At 43.8% G+C, this 24,020-nt stretch overlaps 2 protein-coding genes across 5 annotated transcripts; one reads left to right on the top strand and one right to left on the bottom strand.

Moving 5' to 3' along the window:
- The first annotated feature begins 723 nt into the window (after nt 1-723).
- Nucleotides 724-10,793, top strand: LOC118366976 (cyclin-T2-like). Of its 2 annotated transcripts, XM_035749861.2 has the most exons (10): nt 755-996; nt 1,950-2,031; nt 2,149-2,277; nt 2,796-2,856; nt 3,370-3,432; nt 3,650-3,695; nt 7,228-7,391; nt 7,558-7,628; nt 7,805-8,951; nt 9,068-10,793. In XM_035749861.2, the coding sequence occupies exons 1-10, from the start codon at nt 839-841 to the stop codon at nt 9,133-9,135; spliced, it is 1,989 nt and encodes a 662-aa protein (XP_035605754.2). In that variant the 5' UTR covers nt 755-838; the 3' UTR covers nt 9,136-10,793. The 2 variants fall into 2 exon arrangements, 1 of the variants encoding a protein (XP_035605754.2); XR_004822052.2 differs by lacking the exons at nt 7,558-7,628; nt 7,805-8,951; nt 9,068-10,793 and having other exon boundaries at nt 724-996; nt 3,650-4,063; nt 7,228-7,373.
- LOC118366975 (mitogen-activated protein kinase kinase kinase 19-like) lies at nt 10,577-23,270 on the bottom strand. Of its 3 annotated transcripts, XM_035749857.1 has the most exons (14): nt 23,075-23,270; nt 20,853-21,046; nt 19,905-20,096; nt 19,382-19,542; nt 18,978-19,093; nt 18,103-18,218; nt 17,262-17,322; nt 16,102-16,189; nt 15,144-15,361; nt 14,919-14,962; nt 12,566-14,791; nt 12,353-12,457; nt 11,413-12,110; nt 10,577-11,122 (listed from the first exon to the last, which is right to left on the bottom strand). In XM_035749857.1, the coding sequence occupies exons 2-14, from the start codon at nt 21,033-21,035 to the stop codon at nt 11,047-11,049; spliced, it is 4,284 nt and encodes a 1,427-aa protein (XP_035605750.1). In that variant the 5' UTR covers nt 21,036-21,046; nt 23,075-23,270; the 3' UTR covers nt 10,577-11,046. The 3 variants fall into 3 exon arrangements, with proteins under 3 accessions (XP_035605750.1, XP_035605751.1, XP_035605752.1); XM_035749858.2 differs by lacking the exon at nt 23,075-23,270 and having other exon boundaries at nt 19,905-20,071; nt 20,853-21,001; XM_035749859.2 differs by lacking the exon at nt 23,075-23,270 and having other exon boundaries at nt 19,905-20,043; nt 20,853-20,997.
- Nucleotides 23,271-24,020: the final 750 nt, after the last annotated feature.

The following is a 24,020-nucleotide window of genomic DNA, read 5'->3' on the forward strand; positions in this document are numbered from 1 at the left end:
AGGGGGAGGAGCAGGTAGCAAAAAAAAAACATGCACAGGCAAAGATTTTCAGCTTGCAGGCAGACACTGGAATACGTTTCTGAGGGACAGAGTGAGGGCTTTGCATAGGTGTTTTGTTGTGGGACTAGAAAAAAATGCCTGATGCATTAAATAACTTTATTAACCGGTTCTCATGCATTTATAATAATGGTTCTGTTACGGAACAGTATGGATCACTTTTGTTCCAGGTTCTGTTTCTGTTCCTTGAAAATATTCATTTTTTGGTTCTGGAAAAATTGAGGTTAGAAAAAGGGTTAGCTCAAATGCTCTCCTAACCTGCTGGCTGTATGCCATCAAGTCACAACCATGAACTGCCATTGCTGAGCATCCATCAGCAGAGATCTCCTTTGCTCTTTTTTTTCTGGTTCATAAACAATCAATGAACTAAGAAGACCAGACCCAGTTGCTAATGCATTGGTGCATATGGGAGAGCCACCCCTTAAGCAGACCGGATCTGTTAACAATTGTTGTTCATTTACCCACTATCTTTGTCCATCAAGACATGTAGGTAGAGGGAAAGGGGCGTTGCTACTCCATATAGCCAACACTCGCCTCTTCCTCTCTATTGCTTTTATCGCCTGTAAACTAATTAAAATTAGCCTACTATTTTTTTTTAATTGCGCACTAGGCTACACATTAAAACAGAATCGTGAAGTTCACACTCCAGAAAGAATGGTGGCGATGATGCACTACCAGTTGGTTTGGCTGTGTCAAAAAAAAGCCTTCGAAGAAAAACTATTGTGGTTGCCGCGCATGCGTCCGTTCGGTCCTTGGTGTGCTGTGTGAAAGCTGGAGAGCTATGGCGGCGTGCCGGGGATCCTCTTCAAAATGGTTTTTCACCCGGGAGCAAATCGAAGCCACGCCGTCCCGCCGTTCGGGAGTGGATCCGGACAAGGAGCTATCTTACCGACAACAGGCGGCTAACCTCATTCAAGATATGGGACAGAGGCTCAACGTGTATCCTTTATAAACAAGCTTGTAGTCATCAGATGTCGAAGGAAGGAGGATTTACATAGCGCTCTTTGTAGGCCCGTGTCTGGGGCACGCGCTAGAGGCAGGTTATGTTCGGCATTATTTTGTCATAGTAGAACATTTCAAATGTGGTGTAGGTTATCCATCCAAGTTTAACTAGGAAACATCACCCAACATGAAGGGCATCTGTCTGGCGATAGTTAGCAAACTAGCCATGCTAGCAGCTAACTAGGGCATCTCTCTGGCTCTAGTTAGCAAACTAGCAGCTAACTAGCCCACTACTTGTTAGTTACCATAACTGAAATGTTACTTAGCTAACGCTGATGTTCAATGATGAATCATAGTTACTTCGCTTAGACAAGTGATAGCTGCCCAGCATGCCAACACTAGTCAGTTAGCATTGAACGGTCCTGTCAAGCAAGCTTGTTCGTTGTGACTAAGTTGCTTAGCTAGTTAGCTCGAGCAAGTTCACTCAGGTAAAGCAGGACGTGCATTGTTGAATTTCTCAGTTTAATTTGCTCGTTTGCCATGTTAGTACGTTGCTTACTGGATCAAATTTATCTAGCTACTGTACCTTAACTAATAGTTAGCTAGTATCTATTCGGCATTGTCAACAACGTGGATCAAATGATTAGAAGTTGCCACATCTCATTGACTTGATTTAATTAACTAATGGCTTACTCCGTGGATAACAATGGCTGCGTTTATACAGGCAACCCAATTGTGATTGGTCAAAAGATAAATCAGTGGGGGAAAATGATCACATAATATTTTAAAGCTTTATCTGATTGGTCAAAGGACCAATTGGTGAAAAAAAATCACAATTGGACTGATTGTAAACGCAACTGGGATCTGTGGACTAAAATACATAATTTTAGTTAGTTGATGAAACATTGTAAGTTAAAATATATTTGAATTCCTTAACCCATTTTCTCCAGCTCACAACTTACAATAAATACAGCAATTGTTTACATGCATAGATTTTATATGTTCCACTCTTTTACCAAATTCCACAGAAATGTAAGTATTTTATTTTCTTCATTATGTATAGTCAGCCTTACTCTCTGTTTTCTCCATACAGACCATTTGCAACATGTTTACTTACTAATATATTCAAATCCATTTCTTTTGTTACAGATAATTTCTCCAACCACCTTATTCCTAGCTGCGAAAGTTGAAGAGCAACCTCGGAAACTTGAGCATGTTATTAAAGTTGCCCATGCTTGTCTAAACCCTCAAGAGACCCCGCTTGATACAAAGAGTAATGTAAGTATGGGTATTGTAGGTTTTATTTTCCCTTCCCACCTCCCTGCTTGTCCCATTTTGTCAATGGCTTGAACACTTTCTTTTGTGTGATTGTATTGAGGTTTGAGTGTAAAGGTTTATACAAAGTGTTAGTATACACTGAGTATTCAAAACAATAAGAATATCTGCTCTTTCCGTGAGACTGACTGACCAAGTGAATTCAGGTGAAAGCTATGGTCCCTTATTGATGTCAGCTCAATATTAGGTAGGTGTTCCTAATGTTGGGTATACTCGGTGTATATTCTCCTTTGTCACCAGAGGGCGAGTCTAGATTGACAATATTTAGGCTTTGTCAGACTGATGTCTCAGTCCAGTCTCAGCAAGATCTTCGCGCTCATATTATTCCTAGTATCGAGACTGAGTTGAAACCACTGACACTAAGAAAACAATACTGTTATAGTTTGGAATTGGGCTTTGAAATAGAGGTATGGGATAGACACATTACAAATGTCATGTAATGATTGTCTATTAAACTTCAGGCATACCTCCAGCAAGCTCAAGAGCTGGTGATACTTGAAACCATAGTGCTGCAGACTTTAGGTAAGTGAAGTCTGACTGAGTGAGCATTTAGTGAGAGCTTGATCTTGTCTACAAAGTGTTTGAATATTATGTTTGACTATTCTGTTGGTTCATTGCTGCCAGGCATTGGTGAATTTCCATTTTTCAGACTGTTTAAATTGTTTGTCATGGTAACATGTTGATCATTCCTCAATGCCATAAATCTATTGTACCCGCGCAGGTCAAAATGTTCTTCTGTTATGATGAATTTCAGATCTGGGCAAACAGCAGTCCCAAGCATGTTCCAATCTGTGGTCTCTATGACTACGATATACTCTGTGGCCACCATCTGTGGCCATTTTGATTATACAACACCAATATACTCACTCTTATTTGGACGGAAAGAAATGAGAACTCCCTTTCATAGTCCACATGTTATCCTAACTGTGCTCTTGTGATAAAGACTAGAGGGGAAGAACCATAGAACATTACTTTAATACATTTCATCTACAAACTGTTACTGTTGAAACTCACCTGTCATGTATTTTGTTCCAGGATTTGAAATAACTATTGAACATCCACACACTGATGTGGTGAAATGTTCCCAGCTAGTGAGAGGTAGAGGCTTCTTTCTTTGCTCTTTCATGCCCTCTAGTCCACCCAACCTCTAACGTGGGTGGGAGGGAAGATAATGCTGACATAATGATTGTGCAACAAGTCATTGTTGACCTTAGAGTTCACAAAACATGATGTACAATTTGTGAACTTCTAATGATAACCCTTACCGGAGCTCACTGGTTGGCAAAGACTTACCCTCTTTTTCTTTCACTTGCAGCAAGCAAGGATCTGGCACAGACTTCCTATTTCATGGCTACCAACAGGTTGTTATCCTGACCCTCCTTTGTTGCACTGTGACTACTGCACACTATAGCTTCCTTTAATGCAGGGTACCCTTTCAGTGTCCAACGGCCCTCTATGCGCCGGTGGCTACTGGGACGCCAGCCCCCTCCTTGCCCCCCCCCCCCGGTTGGGGGCGTTTGGCGGTACCGGCCCCGGTTGCAGTGCGGTGTATTGTACAAGGGACCAGAGTTGGCACAGTGGGGTTGAATGCACAATGTGAAGTGTAGTGGTGCGCTAGAACCTCACGTTTGCTCGGTTACAAAAGTGCATATGTCTAAAAAGACACTTTGGTAGCCTGAATAGCAGCTAAAGATTACACAGATGTAAACATAACGTAGAAGTCATCCCGGTAAGTACCAATACCCTATTTTCTTTTTATTTGTTTTTTTCCAATTTCACAAAATAGTTTAAGTATTTTCTTAAGTTTAAATTTTTTAAGTCAGTTAACCAAATACTTTTTCGTGGAATATGCAGTGCATTCGGAATGTATGAAGACCCTTGACTTTACCCACATTTTGTTACGTTATAGCCTTATTCTAAAGTGGATGAAAAAAAATGTCCTCATCAATCTACACAATACTCCATAATGATGAAAGCTATAAAAAAAAAAAACGTTCTTTAGACATTTTTGCAAACGTGTATATATTTTTAAATTGGTTTTATCACATTTACGTAAGTAATCAGACTCTTTACTCAGGACTTTGTTGAAGCACCTTTGGCAGCGATTACAGCCTCGAGTCTTGGATATGATTCTACAAGCTTGGCACACCTGTATTTGGGGAGTTTCTCCAATTGTTCTCCGCAGATCCTCCCAAGCTATGTCAGGTTGGATGGGGAGCGTCGCTGCACATCTATTTTCATGTCTCCAGAGATGTTTGATCAGGTTCAAGTCTGGGCTATGGCTGGGCCACTCAAGGACACTCAGAGATTTTTCCCGAAGCCACTCCTGCATTGTCTTGGCTGTGTGCTTAGGGTTGTTGTCCTGTTGGAAGGTGAACCTTCGCCCCCAGTCTGAATTCCTGAGCGCTCTGGAGCAGGTTTTCAACAAGAATCTCTCTCTACTCCATTAATCTTTCCCTCGATCCTGACTAGTCTCCCTGCCGCTGAAAAACACCCCCACATCATGATGCTGCCCCCACCATGCTTCACTGTAGGAATGGTGCCAGGTTCCCTCCAGATGTGACGCTTGGTGTTCAGGCCAAAGAGTTCAATCTTGATTTCATCAGACCAGAGAATCATGTTTCTCATGGTCTGAGAGTTGTCATCTCTTTTACCAAGGAGTGGCTTCCGTCTGGCCACTCTACCATAAAGGCCTGATTGGTGGGGTGCTGCAGAGATGGTTGTCCTTCTGGAAGGTTCTCCCATCACCACAGAGGAACTCTGTAGCTCTGTCAGAGTGACCATCGGGTTGTTGGTCACCTCCTTCACCAAGGCCCTTCTCCCCAAATTGCTCTGTTTGGCTGGGCGGCCAGCTCGGACGAGTCTTAGTGGTTCCAGACTAATTCCATTTTTTAAAGAATGATTGAGGCCACTTTGTTCTTGGGGACCTTCAATGATGCAGTAATTGTTTTGGAAACCCTTCCCCAGATCTGTGCCTCGGCACAATCCGATCTCTGAGCTCTTCGGACAATTCCTTCAACCTCATGGCTTGGTTTTTTTCTCAGACATGCACTGTCAGCTGTGGGACCTTTATATAGACAGGTGTGTGCCTTTATTATGTCCAATCAATTGAATTGACCGCAGGTGGTATCCAATCAAGTTGTAGACACATCTCAAGGATGATCAATGGAAACAGGATGCACCTGAGCTCAATTTCACGTCTCATAGCAAAGGGTCTGAATACTTATGTAAATGAGGTATTTCTGTTTTAAATGAATGAATTTGCATTAATTTCTAAACCCGTTTTCACTTTGTCTTTGTGTGTAGATAGAGGGAAAACAACATGATTTAATCCATTTGGGGAAAAGTCTTAACGTAACAATGTGGAAAGGGTCAAGCGGTCTGAATTCTTCCCGAATGAGCTGTTTTGTGTATAAAACAGAAATGGAAGTGCCAATTTTACATTTCTGGTGTTAACCCATTAAGGACCTGCTCAAATGACAAGTTTGTATTTGCTTTGAAGAGAAGAATTCATGTTTTCATGCACCATTTCATTGCATTGTAAAATACTGATTTGGTGCCACATCTGCCCATTATCATACGTATTATTCTTGGTTTCTGGCTTTCCGCGTACAAACAACCTTCCACAGTTCATGGTCTGCAAATTCTCGTAGAACTAGGTCCTTAAAGGGTTACTTTTAACATGACATGTTGGGTTGGGATTTAAATATAGCCTTTTTGTTTCCAACTGTTGAATGCCCTCAAAACAAACTACAGTGTCTGGACGCAGATTTTGATAGTCACTTTTCTGTAAAGTGCTGTAATTCAGCAATTGTATGGAGATATATTTTTTTATATATATAGAAACAATTATCAAAGAGCCAAAGACAACGCTGTGTTCCAAAAGCGGCCTGTTCAGGCTGAGTTTGAGACGTTTGAACTGGAGAGGCTTATAGACAGTGAACAAGGAGAATAAAAGGTTTCCGCTGTGCCTGAGACATCACTCTAATTCGAGGATAAATGGCTTCTTAATGCCTTAACTGAATCCAATGACCAGCCACAGCAAGTAGGAGCATAGAAATATAATTGACTTGAATGGGAATGTCTGTCTTAGAATCCAAACCATGGAAATGCTCGTCGCCGTGGTGAATTCTGGAACTTCTGATCTGTATGTTTTTCAGGATTGTATGCGCACTAGTCTCAGGCTGCGCGGTCATACAGGAGATTGATATAAAAAATGCATATTATGGATTTTTTTTTTATGTCTAGCGTCCAGACATTGTACTTGTTGTGACACAAGGTTACCATCCAGCTTTTACCACGGTCTTTCAAATGGTAGGATATCTAGCTCTCTGCGCTAGAAAATATTGTAAGGTTCAGTATTGTAGCTCGATCTAGTTCTCTATTACTCTGGTTCTTTCAGAACTCAAACCAACTTGGACTAGAGTTGACCAGAAGAAGGCATTTCTATGCATGTCTCACCATAACCAGTTTACTTTGCCATAAAATGTTCACCTTGTGTGTTATTTATTGGTGGTTGATGTTTCAATAAAGGGTGAAATTCGGTCACTTTTACCACACAAAAAAAAACATAAGTCATCTTTTTTTAATTAGAATTGAAGTTATTGCTATATCTACAGCTCCTTGTGGTAAACACTAGGATGGTAGCCACAATGTGAAACTGACTCATGATCTATTCTGCATGTCAGTTGTTGTTTTATTTTGGTAAGTGTGCAACTGTGTCAATCTGGGTCTAACATTTCTGTTATAATGACTCTTATTCTTCTCTAATACTATGTTTTACCTCAGCCCTAAGCACCTGTTACTAACGTCGATTTCCCCCCCCCTCCCCTCTTTGTTTTTTCTTCCCTCTCGTCCATGTGACCCGTTGTGCTCCGGCCTCTCTTCACGCAGCCTCCACCTCACCACCTTCTGCCTGCAACACAAGCCCACAGTAATCGCCTGCGTCTGCATCCACCTGGCCTGTAAATGGTCCAACTGGGAGATCCCGGTCTCCACTGACGGGAAACACTGGTGGGAGTACGTGGACAACTCTGTCACACTGGAGCTTCTCGATGGTGAGGCTTTGATTTGATTTTGGTTTATGCTCATAGTCGAAAAGCCACAGTTACAATGTGGTTTAGTTTAGAAGAATAGTTTGTTTTCGTCAATGAGAAATGTTTGCGACATGTCATTGCTATGAATTGGGTGTTAAAATGAAGTGTGATCTTTCCTTGCCTTCAGAACTGACGCATGAGTTCCTTCAGATTCTGGAGAAGACACCGAGCAGGTTGAAGAGGATACGAAATTGGAGGGTAAGCTTCTGTTTTTCACCAGTGAATCATTAAGACCTCTTACTCACGTTAAACACTGTAGAGCGTCTTGTCTGCTGATTTTAATTCAGTGTAGTTTTATTGCTGTATAGTTTTATATAATGCCCTTTGCAAAATCGCCTCCTCACGCCATCTTTTGCTCTTCTCCCACTCGCCAGACCACGCAAGCTGCCAAGAAGACCAAGGGGGATGGCTCTCAGGCAAACGACCCCTACCCAGGACCCTCCCTGATCCACGAACATTCCCTGGGAGATGCCATCCCTGGGGTCTCCAACTCAGCCTTCTCCAAAGCCGCTTCATCGTTCCCTGTCCCTCTGCCAGGGCACGCCAGTGGGCCCCTCTCCCTGGACTCTATCGCGTCCATGCAGGGCACCTCCTACACCTTCACAGCCCCCAGCGACTGGCCCCAGGATACGGGGGGTCGCTTGGAGGGAGGAAGCTATTCCCTCAAAACAGATGCACTTGGCCTCCAGCAGGGTCCTCCAATGAACCCAAACAGACCCGATAAGACAGGAGAGTTCAACCCTACTAAACATGAACACAAGGTCGGGTCAGGGGGGGGTGTGGGGAAGCAACAGCAGCCAATTTTCCCTCCACCGCCCCCGCCGGCTCAGAAAATGTCCCTGGACAAGTATAGAGAGAAGCACGCTGCTGAGCTGGCGGTGCAGCATAAACGCAGGGCAGAGCAGCAGAGTTTCGAGCCTGAGGGCAGGGAGTCATATATACCCTCTGTCCAATCAGACCACAGGAAACACATGCAGCTCCACCCTAACCCTGGGAGCAGCAGCACCACTGCCTCCCCTCTTAAAATGAAGCTCGCCACGCCAGGCCAGGACAAGGTCCCCTCTGACAAACGGGACAAGGGGGGCCCACTCAAACTCCGCCTTCCAATTCCTTCTCAGGGGGGCGTGGCCAGCAAAGAGGAGCTGAAGATGAAAATCAAGGTGTCCTCGGAGCGCCACAGCTCTTCTGATGAGGGCGGGGCCAAGAGCAAACATTCCAGCCCGCTAGTGAGCAAGGAGAAGCACCGAGAACACTCAACCCACCGCCACCACCACAAGCAGCACGGCCACTCTCACCTTCATGCAGCACAGCACAGTGGCAACGGCCGAGGGGTCCCCGAGGGGCCAGCGGGGGCCGGGCCAGCCGTCCTCCGGAGACCCCTAGGGCTGGGGGGTGTTGAGGGGGTGGCAGGCATGGCCCCTAGCTCTGGTTCCAGCTCCTCCCGCAAGAGGGGGCACCCACACGTCGCAAGCCACAACCACCACTCCTCCAAAACGAGCAAAAGCTCCAAGGGCGGCGCAGGTAGTTCCTCCTCCTCTCATTGTTCCTCTGTTCAGCTGCAGTCACAGTGTGTGTCGTCTCAGTCACAGCTCTGGTTTTAACCTCCCCCCCCTCCTCCTCCCCCTGTCACATACCAGGTGGGCTACGAACATCTCAACGCCCTAGTGAAACTGGACAAGAAGCCAGTGGAGAGCCGCAGTCTTGAGGGAGCCGGCTGGGCGTTTGCTGCCAACGGGCAGACTACAAACACTTCTGACATGCTCGATTCTCTCAAGTGCCCAAGGAATTAACTCATGAACCCTTTATAGCAAAGCATAGGAAGGTAAAGTAAAAAATATAACGGAAAGTGTAGGACATCTCAACGTTTGAGGCAAAAAGAGAAAAATGAATGCTTCCTGATCATCTGATATTTTGGCAGTGCTGGTATAGTCCTTCCCCTTTCAATGTGTAATTGCTGCTTTGTCCTCCATATTCTCAGGATGGGTCATGGAATGCGGACGTGTGTGAGTGTTAGGGGGTCATCCGAGTTTAAATCTCCATGTTCGGAGGGGAAAAAGTATAAATACTGAAAAGGCACGAAAGGTGCAATTTCTAACAGTCTCTTTTAAATAATAATTTAAACAGCATTGCCACAGCTATTATCCATTCTGGTGGGAAAACATGTCAAGTAGCCCTCCGTTGTGGCAGGAGGGGGCTTAGCTCAGACAGAAGTAAAGGCAGGCCAAACATGGCTGCCAATGGAAGTTGGATTTTTAGTTGTTTATTTCTCTTGAATTATTTTTTCCTTTTTTATGCTGAATACTGTATGTAGGATCTGCATGCAATCATCAAAGGGATAACTCAGAAAGCTGACCGCTGTTTACAGAAAGTAAAGATAAATGTACATACATTTTTGTATGTTTAAAAAGCTATACCATAAATACTCAGGTTTGGAGCTGCTTGTAACTAACTATAACAAGAAATATATATTGGGAAAAAATACTATTGTAACTTGATGTAGGAGTCCTATCATCGGTGATTCTGACTGCCGCATTCCTGTGTTGTGCTTAGAGCCTGTACTACACATGGCTGGCTGCCAGGAGATGGCACTTGAACTTCGACCTTTCCAACTCAGCCAATCCAGACCCTACAAACAGTAACAACCACCTGGCATGTTGTCAGAGGCCATGCAATTTGTACACTTTTTTTTTTTTTTTTGACTTCCAAGATTACCTTAAGCTGGATGCCAAAGGCTTTGCCTCACAAAAAAACTAAAGACATACATGAGAAGAGGACAATAATAATAGTGCTATAACGTTTACATGCCTAACCTTTGCTGTGAAGAGCATTTACACAAAATTGTTACTTGGCTTGACGCTGTAGCCCATAGATACAAAGCTGTAGGTAAGTAATGTAGTATTGTTTATGTCTGGTGAAAGAAAACAACAGCATAAAAGTAGCCTGGGTGCCAGTCTCTCTTGCCAACTCCATATGTAATTGATATGGCTTGACAATGGAGTAGGCAAGAGCACCAACCGATCTGGGACCAGGCTAGCAGTAAAGGCTGTCAGTGTTGATACAGTACGGTGGCTTGTATGCTGTTCTCCAACGGGTCAGTTTCCTAATATATATGGAGTATATCGTTCTCAATTCTGGACACACAATAGTAACTGTTCTTTGACTGGTTAGTCCTTTATTTCAGTGTGCAGAGAGTTTGTATTGAGGCCAAGATGGTATATTTCCCCAGTACTGATAGTGATTATACTCTTGGGCACAGACATTATTACAGTGGTTTGGTCTCAACAAGAAGGCAAATGCAAACCTTGACATCCATTTTTTTGTTCTACAAATAAATCTTACGGTTACCACTACCTTAAAACATTACCTATGCTGTATGGTTGGTATTTACTGTATGCTATATGAAAAGTATGGATGCAATATGTTTGACAAATGCTCGTTGTATCAAAGGTGCCCCAAATATTCAAGGAATTATTTGTGTAATAGCCTAGGGTAAGTATCTAAATTTTAAGCAATACATTTGAAAGGGAATTTAAAAATACATTGTTATATAAATGATTGATAGGTGTTCCTGATTGGCACATCTGGTGTTATTTCCTAACAGCTTTGAGTGTAGGTCCTAAACTAAGATCACATTGTTAGGAATGAAAGGGTGGTCCAATAGTTGTTCTGCAGACGGGCGCTGTTTCTGGTCACTGCAAAGAGGACAGATTAATATGTTATTCAACTTGGATGCCTTTTTATTATCATGATTTACTGACTGTTGGTGAGTTGTCACATTTGTCTTTGACTTAGTAATTGGTAATCTAATTAAGTTACTGAAATGTTAATCCACACTGTTTTACTTCATAGCATTCTATATAAACCCAGAGTAGATCCCAATCCTCATATTCGGAGACCAGGTTCAAGGTAAGGAAACATCCAGTCATTTAGTTGAACTATGCCTTTAAAAATATATGTAGGACAGAATTGTAAATCAACTCACTTGGTCAGACAGACTTGAACAAAATCCCTGGCGTCCTCTGAGAACCTGTCAGGCAGCGAGGGCATTAGGCCTCGCCTCGCCCCAATGTAGAACAGCGCTGCCATCTTGTCCATGTGTGACAGCGGCGGCTTCCCCGTGGCCATTTCAAACACTGTGCACCCCACGCTCCAGATGTCCGACTTCCTGCCGTGACCCGTCTCGTTGATTACCTCTGGCGCCATCCAATAGGGCGTGCCGTGCACCGATTTCAGGAGGTCACTATGACTGTATGTGTGAGTGAGGCATCTCAAACGGCGGGCGCAGCCGAAGTCTATCAACTTGACTACTCCCGTAGGCATCAACATCACATTGTTCCCCTTCAGGTCCCTGTGGATGACCCTGTTGAGGTGCAGGTAGGACACCCCCTCCAGGATCTGGCGGGTGTACAGGGCCAGGACGCGCTCCGGAAGGGGACCAAAGCGGTGGAGCACGCTGGCGATGGAGCCTCCGGGGACATACTCCATGAAGATGCTGACCATGTGGTCCCGCAGAGAGGTGCCCAGAAATCCCACAATGTTGTCGTGATGGAGGTTCTTTAAGAGGTCTACTTCCTCCTGTAGACGGTTGTACTCCTTGTCTGCGGTTTTGAGGTCTGAGGCGTCCAGGGCCACCTGTTTTACGGCTATCAGCTGGCCTTGGTTGGTCAGTCCACAGAACACCTAAAAACAGCGTAAATATGAAGTTTTAAAATTCCTATTACAGACATGCTCAGGAGCTAATTTGAGACCCTAGAGATAAGCTTGACTGTTTCATTTAAATATCTATATAATGAAGGTAGCCTTGTTTTGATATGGGATTATACAACTATAGCAAGGTTTGGGTGTTGGCATGATTGGATCTCTTTACTGTGATGTGACTTTTCCTTTTCTACGAGGCAATTGAGAAGCAAACGTATATTCACAGTTCCATAAGCTCCTCTGCCCAGCACTTCTCCTTTCCTCCAGGTGATGGCATCATCCACTACCAACCCAGACCCACTGAGCACTTCTCCAGGTGATGTAAAATCCTAATGGACAACCGCACAGGGTGGGAAGTTACACACACAACCACACGTATGTGTGTGTAGATATGATTAGCTGTAATTGGTGTAGGTACTCCTCTAGTGCCAACTTACCCCCAGTAATGACTTCTCACATCTCAGCTCAGAATTGTTTCTGAATTCCCTCTGGTCTGAGTCACAGTTGTTTTCTGGACATACACCATCTCTCTCATCCAGTGATATCAGCTCTTCTGCCAGACAACGGAGCAGGTCATCGGTCAGTGGTCCCTCCCCCACATCATCCAGAAACTTCTGGAACACAGGGGACACTGTCCTGCTGTCACAGCTACCTGAGGTCCAGGTGTTGATCTTAGGCTGCACAGGGCAATCGGATGGGGTGGATGAATGGTCTAAATGATTTGCCTTGTTTTTCTCACTTTCTGACATGTTGTTCGCCATGGGTCCCCTATTGTGCAGCACATGGAGGTGATCATCAACTGGGTCAGAATGAGATGTGAGTTTAGTCTTTGTCTGACTGGGGGAGGTTTTGTCTCTCGGCCAGTGGTGAGAGATTAGTGGGTTTGGCGTATGGCTGGACATAGACAGCACTTCTTCGATCACTGACAGTGACAACATATGGTCCCCCTCCTGAACCTCGGGTGTGCTGGGAGAGACTGTCTCTTCTCCATCTTTACCGAGGACCAGCTCAGTCTTAGTCTGGATGTGGATTTGCCAGTCAAGCCCAGAAATAACCACCACGTCGTCTTTGTCATGCGTGCTGGCGATAGGTGTCAGATGTGACTTTCCCCTGGATATAGGCCTAATAGCCCTGTTCTTCCTCTGCTTGGCCTTGTCCACAGGGCTTCGCCTCACTCTTCTGCTCTCCAGTGGTTTAGGGCATTTGTGTTTGGTCCTGTGGGTTTGGGTCTTCCTAGACGGGGCAGACAGGACCTGCCTCGTCCTCTCACATGAACTGGAAACTCTTATGTTGTCAAACACCGGGCCGGCAAACATCTCATAGATGACTGGTCCCTCATCTCCGGTGTTGATTTCCTGGAAGATATCACTATACGTGATGTAGTCCACGGCTGACTTGGCCCTCAGGGTCCCCAGTTGTGACCCAGTCTTGGCTTGTCTGGCACTTTTCGGTTCCCTCTGCTGAATATGTTTCTGACAAGGTACTTTTATTTTAGGTGCCTTTTTGTCGTTGTTCAGCTTTTTGCAGCTTGGATGTACGGGCTCTGTAACCCTCGTTCTGACAGAGGTTGAGTCTGTGCTTTTCTGACCAGTCTTTGTAGAGATTATCCCATTGACGATGAGATCAGGAGGTTTTCTGACTTTGCCTTTGACTTGTGAAGGAATGGGTGAAGTCCTCAGGTTGCTTTTGGACTTGCTGTTCCCCCGAATGTGATCTTTGTGTGCCAAGACGTTGAAAGACTGATTGGTTTGGATGCTAGTGCTGCCTCTACTCTCTTTGTTCTTGGCAGGCTTGGTAGGTTTGATCTTTTTCTCTGTAGGAGGGTTTAATTCAGGTAGTGTGACATTCACAGTAGAAGGAAGACATTGATACTTGGTGTCATCCACAACACTAGTCTTTGCATTGTCATCAACTTGAATCTCTTTGTTTCCATTTCTTTTAGATGCAAAGGGACGTGTGGTAGTTGGCTCAGTACTTGTAGTCTCTTTTGAGAGACCCCCTGAGCACATCACCTCCGTCCATTCCACTGCCACAACCTCACCCTCACAGTCCCTCTCAAAGCATGAAGTGCTGTTAACATCTTTGAAATTCGTCAAATCGGGGTTAAGTTGGTGACTCAACTCAATTATTGCTTTGTACCCTCTCCCTCCAGGGTCAGATTTGATAGATACTCCTTCCTTGTTATCCCTAGGAAAGGCACCCTGATGTCTTGTCGACTCCCTATTCCTATGGTCTGCATTATCCTGACTGTAATCTCCAACATTAAACTTCCCAGATGAGTCTAGATCCAACTGCAACCTTCCCTCAAAAGTCTCTCCAGCGTGTTGTTTTGCTGTAGTCTCTCTTAAGTCTCTCTTATTGTCATCCACATCTACCTCCAAGTCAATGGTGGATTGGCTACTGAAGCTGCTCTCCTCGCTGCCCCCTCTGGTGCCTGGGGACCCTCTGGGGCTCACCCTGGTCCTGGCCAGCCTCTCCCTCCTCAGCCTGGAGGTTATGGAGGACATGGAGGTCAGGGGCATCAGGGGCACAAGGTTGATGGGCTTTAGGGGAGAAGGGTGCTTCAGGCCGGGCAGCACTCCTCCGTTTCTATGCCTCCCCTCCAGAGGGGCTAACAGCTTGGGGGTCCTGATGGGGCCTGGAAGCAGGGCAGGGAAGGAGCCCTGGACAGAGATGATTGGAAAAGGCAACGGTGAATAAATATCAGATTACAGGTGTTTTTTACAAACTAAGGAAGCTGTATGAAAATGTGATGTACGAATAAAACACGATTTATTTGCGTTGACCTACCTTTCGACCACTGCTTTTTTTCTCCGTTTCACCACATCCAAGCCCTGCAAGACAAGAACATGCCAAGCTTTACAAACACAAAATTACGCAACTTTTTCCTCAACAAAGAGTACTTCTCTAAACACATTCATGAGCATGACCTACCTAAACAAATGAATCAACAACATGCTGACCTTTATACTGTCCTCTAAGCCTTTAGCAGATAGTAATTATTATATTACTAACTGTTCTGGATGTGAACTCGGGCCTGGACCAGAGAGTCCAGGAGAGGCTCCAATAGACCGGGGGCAGATTGGCTCAGCTGGGCTGGGTGAGGGGCCATCGGGCTGGGGGGAACAGGCAGGCAGGGTGAGCTTCCTGTGGTCTTCAATAGCCCCGGTGTAGGATCCAGTTTGTCTAAGTGTCTGGCTCTGAACCACAGACTGGGTATAGATGAACCTTGACTGGAGAGAGAACAAAGTAGATTTGAGAATAAATCCTTTGCACCTCACAATGCTCTTCACAGGTAATCTTGGGAAAATAATTTTTTTCATTAAAATCATCTATAATTCACAAAACCTGGAGCTGAGACGTAGGGTAATCTTATATAATTTCCTAATAATGAACACAGTGCAATTGAAAGGGATGGACATTCTCTGTTCTGTGTGGATGCAGGACAGAGGGCACAGCAGAAGGACGCTGGCCAGGGGCTGATGCTGTAAAGTGAGAACTTTTCAAAGGGGTTTATTCTCCCAGGATCCCTTTGGACCTCTTTCAGCAGTAAGAGCCCTACAGACAATGATCTGTTTCAGAAAGCAAAGTAGACTCTCCCTCAGTTTCTCCCTCCCTTCCTCTGTTTCTCTCGGTCTCCCTCTGTTCTCTGTTTGGGAAGATTGGCATGCCCTTGACATGATGACTGCTGGCCTGACTGTGTAACTGGACACTTCTTATTCTGTATTTATGTAAGTGAGGGAGGTGTGGGGGTGAAGTACACACAAGGAGGAGGGACTAGCATACGGTGGATTTGTTTGTGTGTGAGAGTGCTTGTTAATAGCAGGGATGTGTGCATAAGTGTTTGTGTGTGTCTGTATGAACAGGTGTTGGTGTTTGGGTGTGTTCCTGACTCAATTTGCCCTGTGGTTACTGTATTGTTGTATTAATTTATAGCCGTTCTAATTAACATGGAGCGTGTGTGCGTGCCCACCTGCTACCCTTCCCCAGATCTTGGTAGGCTTGCCTCATGTCCATCAGGGTATCCATGGCGCTCTGGAAGGAGAGGGAGAGCCCCTTATCTACAGGACCCAACACAGCCTGAGGTCAGTAGGGGTTGATGTACCTTTCACACAAAGCAGGGACATTACTGCTACTGTGTGTCAACAGCAAAAGTCCCAAGCCAACAGTGAATGGTTCCTCTGTAACACGTAGGATAGTATTCGGTATCACAACAGTCCACTGACAAATCCGATTATTTTTTTCTCCATTTAACCTTTATTTAACTAGGCAAGTCAGTTCAGAACAAATTCTTATTTACAATGACGGCCAAACGGGGACGACGCTGGGCCAATTGTGCTCTGCCCTATGGGACTCCCAATCACAGCCGGATGTGATACAGCCTGGATTCGAACCAGGGACTGTAGTGACACCTCTTGCACTGAGATGCAGTGCATTAGACCGCTGCGCCACTCGGGAGTCCAGATGCTCCACCATGACACTGTTTATGTTCAGTAGAATTTCATCAAGATCCAACTGAACCAATAATATAATTTATTATCACTGCATAATACCAAACATTTTACACTATTTACATGTTGTTTCTACCCACAACTATTTCTATACACAGCCTATGTGCAGAGAACTACAAATGACATTTAGCATTTACAGTACTTTCCAAACAAAGTGGTTGGAAAACAACATAAGAAACAATAGACGTTACCTGTTTCAGAGCCAGTTAGTCCAATCTACCCTCATCTCAACCTACTCAGATTATATGACAGAATGAGATTGAGAGGGGCTGTACACCTCTCGTTCGCTCGCTCTCGTTTTCGCTCTCTGAGCAACTCTGTTCTGTTGTGTGTGTCTGACAGGAGTCAGGAAGGTTTCCAGCTGAGAGTCTGTATTGTGTCTCCTTGAGGGGAGTGATTTAGCACACTGACCCAATCAGCTTGGGCCATGGCAGGGCTGGCCTTTGTGGCTGTCTCTTTGTGGGATAGGCCCAGTGTGTGAAGAGAGGGGAAGGGTGTGTTTGGGAGGAGGGGGTGGTCTTGTGTAGAGCCAACAGGGCACACAGACCAGGGACACAAGGAGTCACTGTCCAAGACCCTACCTACTGTAGGTGACAGTGCAAAATAGGGAAATACAGCTTACCTTGATTGATGGCTTTATGATGGTTGGATAAAGGAACACACTCTGGAGACTCCAGCAAATCCTACAATGGGAAAATAAGAATGGTCATAAGTAGCCTTAAACCCTGTGGCATTTGGCATGAATCCACAAAAATATCTATGATATCACTGTCCTAAGTGCAGTTAGGAGGACGATGGTGACTGTTGTTGTAGCTAGTGGTTATTATGTTCAACTGACATTTATTTCAGAGCCTATAACGAATTAGATTGTTAAACATCTGATGAACAACTCTACCCCATTTAATTTCCCTGGGGGGGGGCCCTAAAATATTATATAGCTTCAGGTTAGTGCCCAGTCTGCTATGTTTGTGTGCCCCTGGGATAGCCTCTTTCAACCATCTGCCCTTCTGCTATTCAATAAGTGGGCTGGGTCATTAGACACCAGACAGTAGCCAGCTGCGCTCCCTGCCCTTGTCTCACCTGTTAAGGCCACTTCAAAGCAAAGTCAGGATATAGCTAAGAGTCGTCTAGTCAGAACACAGACTCCCCACCAGCCAATTACACTGATGTAACTCAGGTCTCTGGTGAATTGGGCCCCATTGCTTTAGGGGAAGAGCCACTATGGATTAAGCCTTTTAATTGATTAATTATATTTGGGCAAGTAATAAATAATGCATTTGAGACAGAAGCTATGTTGTAGTACATTTATTTTGATGCAATACAACTAACTTGTCTTGTAATATGTTTGATGATCTTAAAATGTGTTAACACATAGTGAACAAAATCACATGATGAAGTAGGTCTCCACAAAATTACAAACTTGTACACTTCTTACATAACTGTACAACCGGAGGATCACTTACCTCTGTGCTGGCAGCAGTCTGAATGAGGACATTTTGGGTCAGATAGGGAGAGGGGCTGGGGGAGTTTACTCTCAGCTCATCAGGGTGGAAGCACTGCAGGTCCAGGGGCGTGGGCGCTGTTTGTTGACCAGGGAAGAATGAGACGGAGGTGTGGAGTTAGTGGAGTCAGTGAGCACAAGAGGAAACAAGGCCCTCTCACACACTCAGCCCCTCAGGAATTCACCAGGATTTCCCATATGAGTGCTGGCTTTGACCCCTCCTCCAAGCTCAGGAAAACATTTGATTACGCAAGTACACACTGCACGGATCGACTAAATCAATACTACTCACCACAGGAGGTTTGTGGCACCTTAATTGGGCAGAAGGGGCTCATGATAATGGCAGGAGCGGAATACGTGGGTTGGTATCAGAGATATGGTTTCCATGTGTTTAATGGCATTCCATTTGTGCTGTTTCTGCCATTATTATGAGCAGTTCTCCCCTCAGCAGCCACCTGTGCTATACACTAAGCTAATAGATAAGTCAAATCTGTATTGCATTTCTGTCAGGATCGATTTGAAAACTTTAAAGGCATCATGTTGTACATGACCTGAGTGCTGTGATGTCATAAGAACGAAATGCCACAAACAAGCAGATTTGGTGTGGTACTAGTATGTGTATAACCGACAGATCACATGGTTTGTACTTGGATAGAGAAGTATTTCCCTGGAATATCCTCAAAAGTAAACAGAATATATCAAACCATACCAAACATCTGAGTTGTGTTATGTTGGATTTGTCTGAACATCATGGTTGAAAGTCATGTCATGTAATTACACAGCAATAACTGTAGTAACAACATTGTCTGACCATCTTGGTTGAAAGTCATGTTATACCTGGCTGTCTGAGGGACTCAACCATCATGTGGATGAGTTCGTCTTTCATGGGGCTCTCTATCTGTGCAGCATAGTGAAGAGCAGAACAGCCGTTGTCATCACACACCCCCAGGTCACTGTTTGAAAGAGGGAGAATAATTAACATAATTTATAGAGCGGAAGGCGGCGTATAGACCAATGAAAATGCAGGGGCAATGTGAAAAGGTATTTGTGAGTGCTGTTATGGAACAAGGAAGTTGTTAGCTTGGGAGGTGGAATATATTATTATGTTGTAAGATTGTAATAAAATTGTATTGCAGTAATAATACGGTCATTTTGCAATAAGGTTCTGTAATAATGTAATGTTTTAGGCTGTTGTAATAACAAAACCAAAGTGATATTGTCATTGCTGCAGGTTTCCTTACGCTGAGAGAGCCAGCAGTTCCCTGACCACCTCCACAGGTCTGTATTCCCATGGCAATCGGACGTCCAGCTCCTCAAACAAGTCGACGTCCCTCACAGCCAGCATTAGAGGGGTCAGCCCGTCGCGGTTCTGAGTGTTCACGTCCACTAGGTCTGTCTGGGCCTGCAACACAGACATAGAGAAATAGGCTCAGCATTGGTGCCTGAGAGTTACACATTACGAACAAAGAAAGGTCAAATGAGAAATGTCCTGGAGATGATTACAGATGGAATGCTCATAGCTGCTTTGGCTGCATCCATACAATGCTGTCCTTTGTGCTAATCTAAACTCTAGCCTACCCTGTTGTTAGACAAGCACCTGATGCTGTGGGTCACATTTCCAGTTACACAATGTAAAGGGCGTTGGGAGTGATATCAGTGCCGGTGGCAGTGACTGTGTGCACGATTGGTGTGTGTGCTTGTGCGCGTGTGTGTGTGGTCTATGGTGGGACGTTGTAAAGGTGTTTTGGGGGGAGGTGGACTTACCAGAAGGTGCTGCAGGGAGTGGAGGTCTCCCTGCCAAGCAGCCTGGAGGAGCTGGGTCTGGTGGGGCAGAGCCCTGAACATGGCTGATAACAGCACCCCCTGGAGGACTGGAAGACTCACATGCAGTGGTGTCTGGTTGCTATGGTTGCACAGAGTCACATCGGCTCCTCTTTTCAGAAGGAAGTGTACAACCTGACAACAAAATTTACATTAAAATACCCCCCTCCTTCTATGTTTTATTGGTAGGGTAGGGTTAATGACATGCTTTGGTCCCCTATTTCAAAATGGCAAAGGTCAAGTAAATGACATCCAGCATAATAGTATGGGGTTTATTGCATGTTTTCTCAGTGTACATAGTACAATGCCATGTTTTGCTTTGGCAACAGTGAAATCTGTGAAGTCATACAGAGTCAAAACAAAAGCCAGAAAGACCCAACTCCTGGGACACATGCAAACAATTGTTTCCCTGTGGCCTTAGACACACTAGTAACAAAGTAATGTGGTTGTTTTGATAGTGTATCTCCAGAGAATGATCATGGGTCTTCACCCCCCTCCCTCAATGTCACATGACACCATGTTATTGTTATTGGGAAGAAAAATAAATAGTCTAGAATTTTTCATCGGTCAACACCTGTGTTTAAATGGATTGTTCACATCCTCACAGTATGTGAAACTGTTTTTGATTGAAATATTCCTTCATTCACACAGTGATGCTTTTGTTGAATATAGATTACAATGTGCAAGACTAATAGACATCCAACCACATAAACAGAACAAAGTCTGTATAAAGCATACCAGCCATGCTGTCTTTCCATTCAAATATATAGGCTTATTCACTAACAATAAGAATACTAATCACATCAGTTCAGTCAAAGGGTCACTGAAGCAGACTAACATACCAGACAGACCTCCCCCTAAACCAAATTCCCCTCCCCCAATGATGCTTACCTCAGTCAAGCCCCTCTGGCAGGCAGTGATAAGAGGAGTACAGCCCCCCTCCATGCGGGGAACATCCACCTCCTCCCAGGGACAATCTCCCAGCTCCTCCAGCCTCAGGCCTACCACCTCCAGCTCTCCCCTCAGCACCTCAATACCAGCCCCCAGAACCCTTCTCTCACTACTCTCCATCATCCACAAGGGTCCTGTTGACAAGTTGGCGAAAATAGAAGCCAGATGGATGAATGTAAGAGATAACAGCGAAGGTTGTTTTGTTGCTCTGAAGCTTGCTGCCTTTCAGCTTAGTTTGTTTGCTGTGGACACTTGGTTCATGGTTACTCTCCTCTTTCAAGATCTGGTCCCTCCACGTATGGTGTGGGGCTTCAGCATGTTTGTGTTGAATGTTGATGCAAGCCTCTAGGGCTCTCCATCCCTGTTCCTTCAGAGCTACTGTTCAGTAGGTTTTCACGCCAACCCTAATCTAGCGCACCTGCTTATAATAATTACTATAATATCATAAGCTCCAGTAGGAGAGGTGGAGTGGAGGACATTTCCTCTCGTTACTGTATCATGTGTAACAGAGAATGACTGCCTCTCACATGGTATCCTATATCCCCTATACCAGCGGTATTGAAGGCTTACCCTACAAGGTCTAGAGCCTACTGGTTTTCTGTTCTACCTCATAATTAATTGCACACACCTAGAGTCCCCTCTATATTAGAGGGGAACACTGGAGAAAAAGCAGTGGAACTGGCTTTGATGTCCAGAGTTGTGTGAGGGCCCTATACAGTGTAATACTTTTGATGCAGGGCCCCTGGTCAAAAGTAATGCACTACGGTGCCTAGTAGTGCCCCATAGTGTTGAATTATGTTGTTAGACATTTCAGCTTTTCATTTTTTTGTAAACATGTCTATCTGCCTCACAAAGAAGGGTGCCTATTGATAGATGGGTAAAAATAAAAAGCAATAATTGAATATCCATCTGAGCATGGTGAAGTTATTAATTACACTTTGGATGGTGTATCAATACACCCAGTCACTACATAAATACAGGTGTCCGTCCTAACAGTTGCCAGAGAGGAAGGAAACTTCTCAGGGATTTCACCATGAGGCCAATGGTGACTTTAAAATAGTTACAGAGTTTAATGGCTGTGATTGGAGAAAACTGAGGATGGATCAACATTTTTGTTACTCCACAATACTAACCTAAATGACAGATTAAAAATAAACAAGTCTGTACAGAATACAAATATTCCAAAACATGCATTGTTTGCAATAAACCACTGAAGTAAAAATGTGGCAAAGAAATTAACTTTATGTCCTGAATACAAAGTGTTATGTTTGGGTCAAATCCAAAACAACACATGACTGAATACCACTCTACATATGTTCAAGTGGTGGCTGTATCATGTTATGGGTATGCTTGTAATCATTAAGGACTGGGGAGTTTTTCACAATAAAAATGTTTACGGAATAGAGCTAAGCACAGGCAAAATCCCAAAGAAAAACCTGGATATCTGCTTTCCACCAGACACTGGGAGATGAATTAAACTTTCAACAGGACAATAACTTAAAACACAAGGCCAAATCTACACTGGAGTTGCTTACAAAGAGGACAGTGCATGTTCCTGAGTGGCCGAGTTACAGTTTTGACTTAAATCTGTATGAAAATCTTAGGCAAGACCTGAAAATGGTCTTTCAATGATCAACAACCAATTTGACAGAGATGAAAGAATTTTGAAAAGAATAATGAGCAAATATTGCCCAATCCAGATGTGCAACGCTCTTGCCTTGTTCACACTACAGGCCTTAATGCTCAAATCAGTTCTGTTTTTCAAATTGAGAAACACAAATGTAGGGGATAGGGTGCCATTAGGGATACAAACACTGACTCATGATGTGACTTAGACAATGACAACGAGTTAATGAGAGCTAATACAAACCACTGGCATCATAATAACAACTATTATTATTATTATTATTATTATTATATTATTATTATTATTATTATATTATTATTATTATATTATTAACTATTCATCCCTGGAACATTAACCAGTGGATTCATGACTGACAACTAGTCATTTATACCATTTTGGGAGTTCTTTACAGATTAGCATTCTAGAACCAATTAATGGAATAGTACTAAAAGTGTCAGTCAGAATGGACATAGTTAAAGCAAGAAGTCTTGAAAAAGAAAAGCAGTAGTTGAGTGAAATGAACAACTTTACTCACCTTCAGTATTCTTGGTCTCATACTTTGAAATGTCTTACTCAATCCTTTGCCCAATTTTCATGCTTCACATTTACTCCAATGTTCTTTGGCAAACAAATATAGTGTTCTGCATTTTAATAGCAGCTGTTTTATAAGAAAACCTCCTAGTTTAGCTTCTTCAGTGTGTCTGTTCTCTTTCCCTGTGCAGTGTGCATGCCTCCCCTCCTAAGTAGCTCGAATGTTTACATTCTGTTACCAAGGAGATAGTCAGCCAGGCAGGCCAACAGTAGATTAATTGCCAGTCTGAATGGGCCTCTCAAACAAATAAAGGCAACACTGAGTGCATGCCTACAATTAGAAGTGAGATCTGTCAAATATTACTTTTTCCTGTATGAATTAGCAGTTGTGGAAAAGTACCCATTTGTCATACTTGAGTAAAAGTAAAGATATCTTAAAATAAAATGACTCAAGTAAAAGTGGAAGTCACCTAGTAAAATAATACTTGAGTAAAAATATTTGGCTTTAAATGTACTTATGTATCAAAAGTGAAAGTATAAATCATTTGAAATTCCTTATTCTGGTTATAGCAAACCAGATGGCACTATATAGATTTTTTTTAATTAACGGACAGCCAGGGGTACACTTCAACACTCAGACGTCATTTACAAATGAAGTGTTTGTGTTTAGTGAGTGCCAAATCAGAAGCAGGAGGGATGACCGGGATTTTCTCTTGATAAGTGTGTGAATTAGACAATTTTCCTGTCCTGCTAAGAATTCAAAATGTAACTCGTACTTTTGGGTGTCAGGAAAAATGTAAGGAGTAAAGTACCTTATTTTGTTTAGGAACATAGTGGAGTAAAAGTAAAAGTTGTCAAATATAAATAATAAAGTAAAGTAGATACCCCCCAAAAAACTATTTAAGTAGTACTTTAAAGTATTTTTTATTTAAGAACAGTGCCTTGCGAAA

Source organism: Oncorhynchus keta, chromosome 34 (genome assembly GCF_023373465.1).
Source record: "Oncorhynchus keta strain PuntledgeMale-10-30-2019 chromosome 34, Oket_V2, whole genome shotgun sequence".
In the NCBI taxonomy this organism is placed as follows: domain Eukaryota; kingdom Metazoa; phylum Chordata; class Actinopteri; order Salmoniformes; family Salmonidae; genus Oncorhynchus; species Oncorhynchus keta.

What these genes read in the sequence shown, in the direction of transcription:
- LOC118366976 (XM_035749861.2), top strand. Translation starts at nt 839, where the DNA reads ATGGCGGCGTGCCGGGGATCCTCTTCAAAATGGTTTTTCACCCGGGAG. An exon ending in CGCTTGATACAAAGAGTAAT is followed by an intron (nt 2,278 to 2,795) that starts GTAAGTATGGGT and finishes ATTAAACTTCAG; the next exon opens with GCATACCTCCAGCAAGCTCA. An exon ending in AAGCTCCAAGGGCGGCGCAG is followed by an intron (nt 8,952 to 9,067) that starts GTAGTTCCTCCT and finishes GTCACATACCAG; the next exon opens with GTGGGCTACGAACATCTCAA.
- LOC118366975 (XM_035749857.1), bottom strand. Translation starts at nt 21,035, where the DNA reads ATGATGGAGAGTAGTGAGAGAAGGGTTCTGGGGGCTGGTATTGAGGTG. An exon ending in ACTCCCTGCAGCACCTTCTG is followed by an intron (nt 19,543 to 19,904) that starts GTAAGTCCACCT and finishes TCTGTGTTGCAG; the next exon opens with GCCCAGACAGACCTAGTGGA. An exon ending in AAAAAAGCAGTGGTCGAAAG is followed by an intron (nt 14,792 to 14,918) that starts GTAGGTCAACGC and finishes ATCTCTGTCCAG; the next exon opens with GGCTCCTTCCCTGCCCTGCT.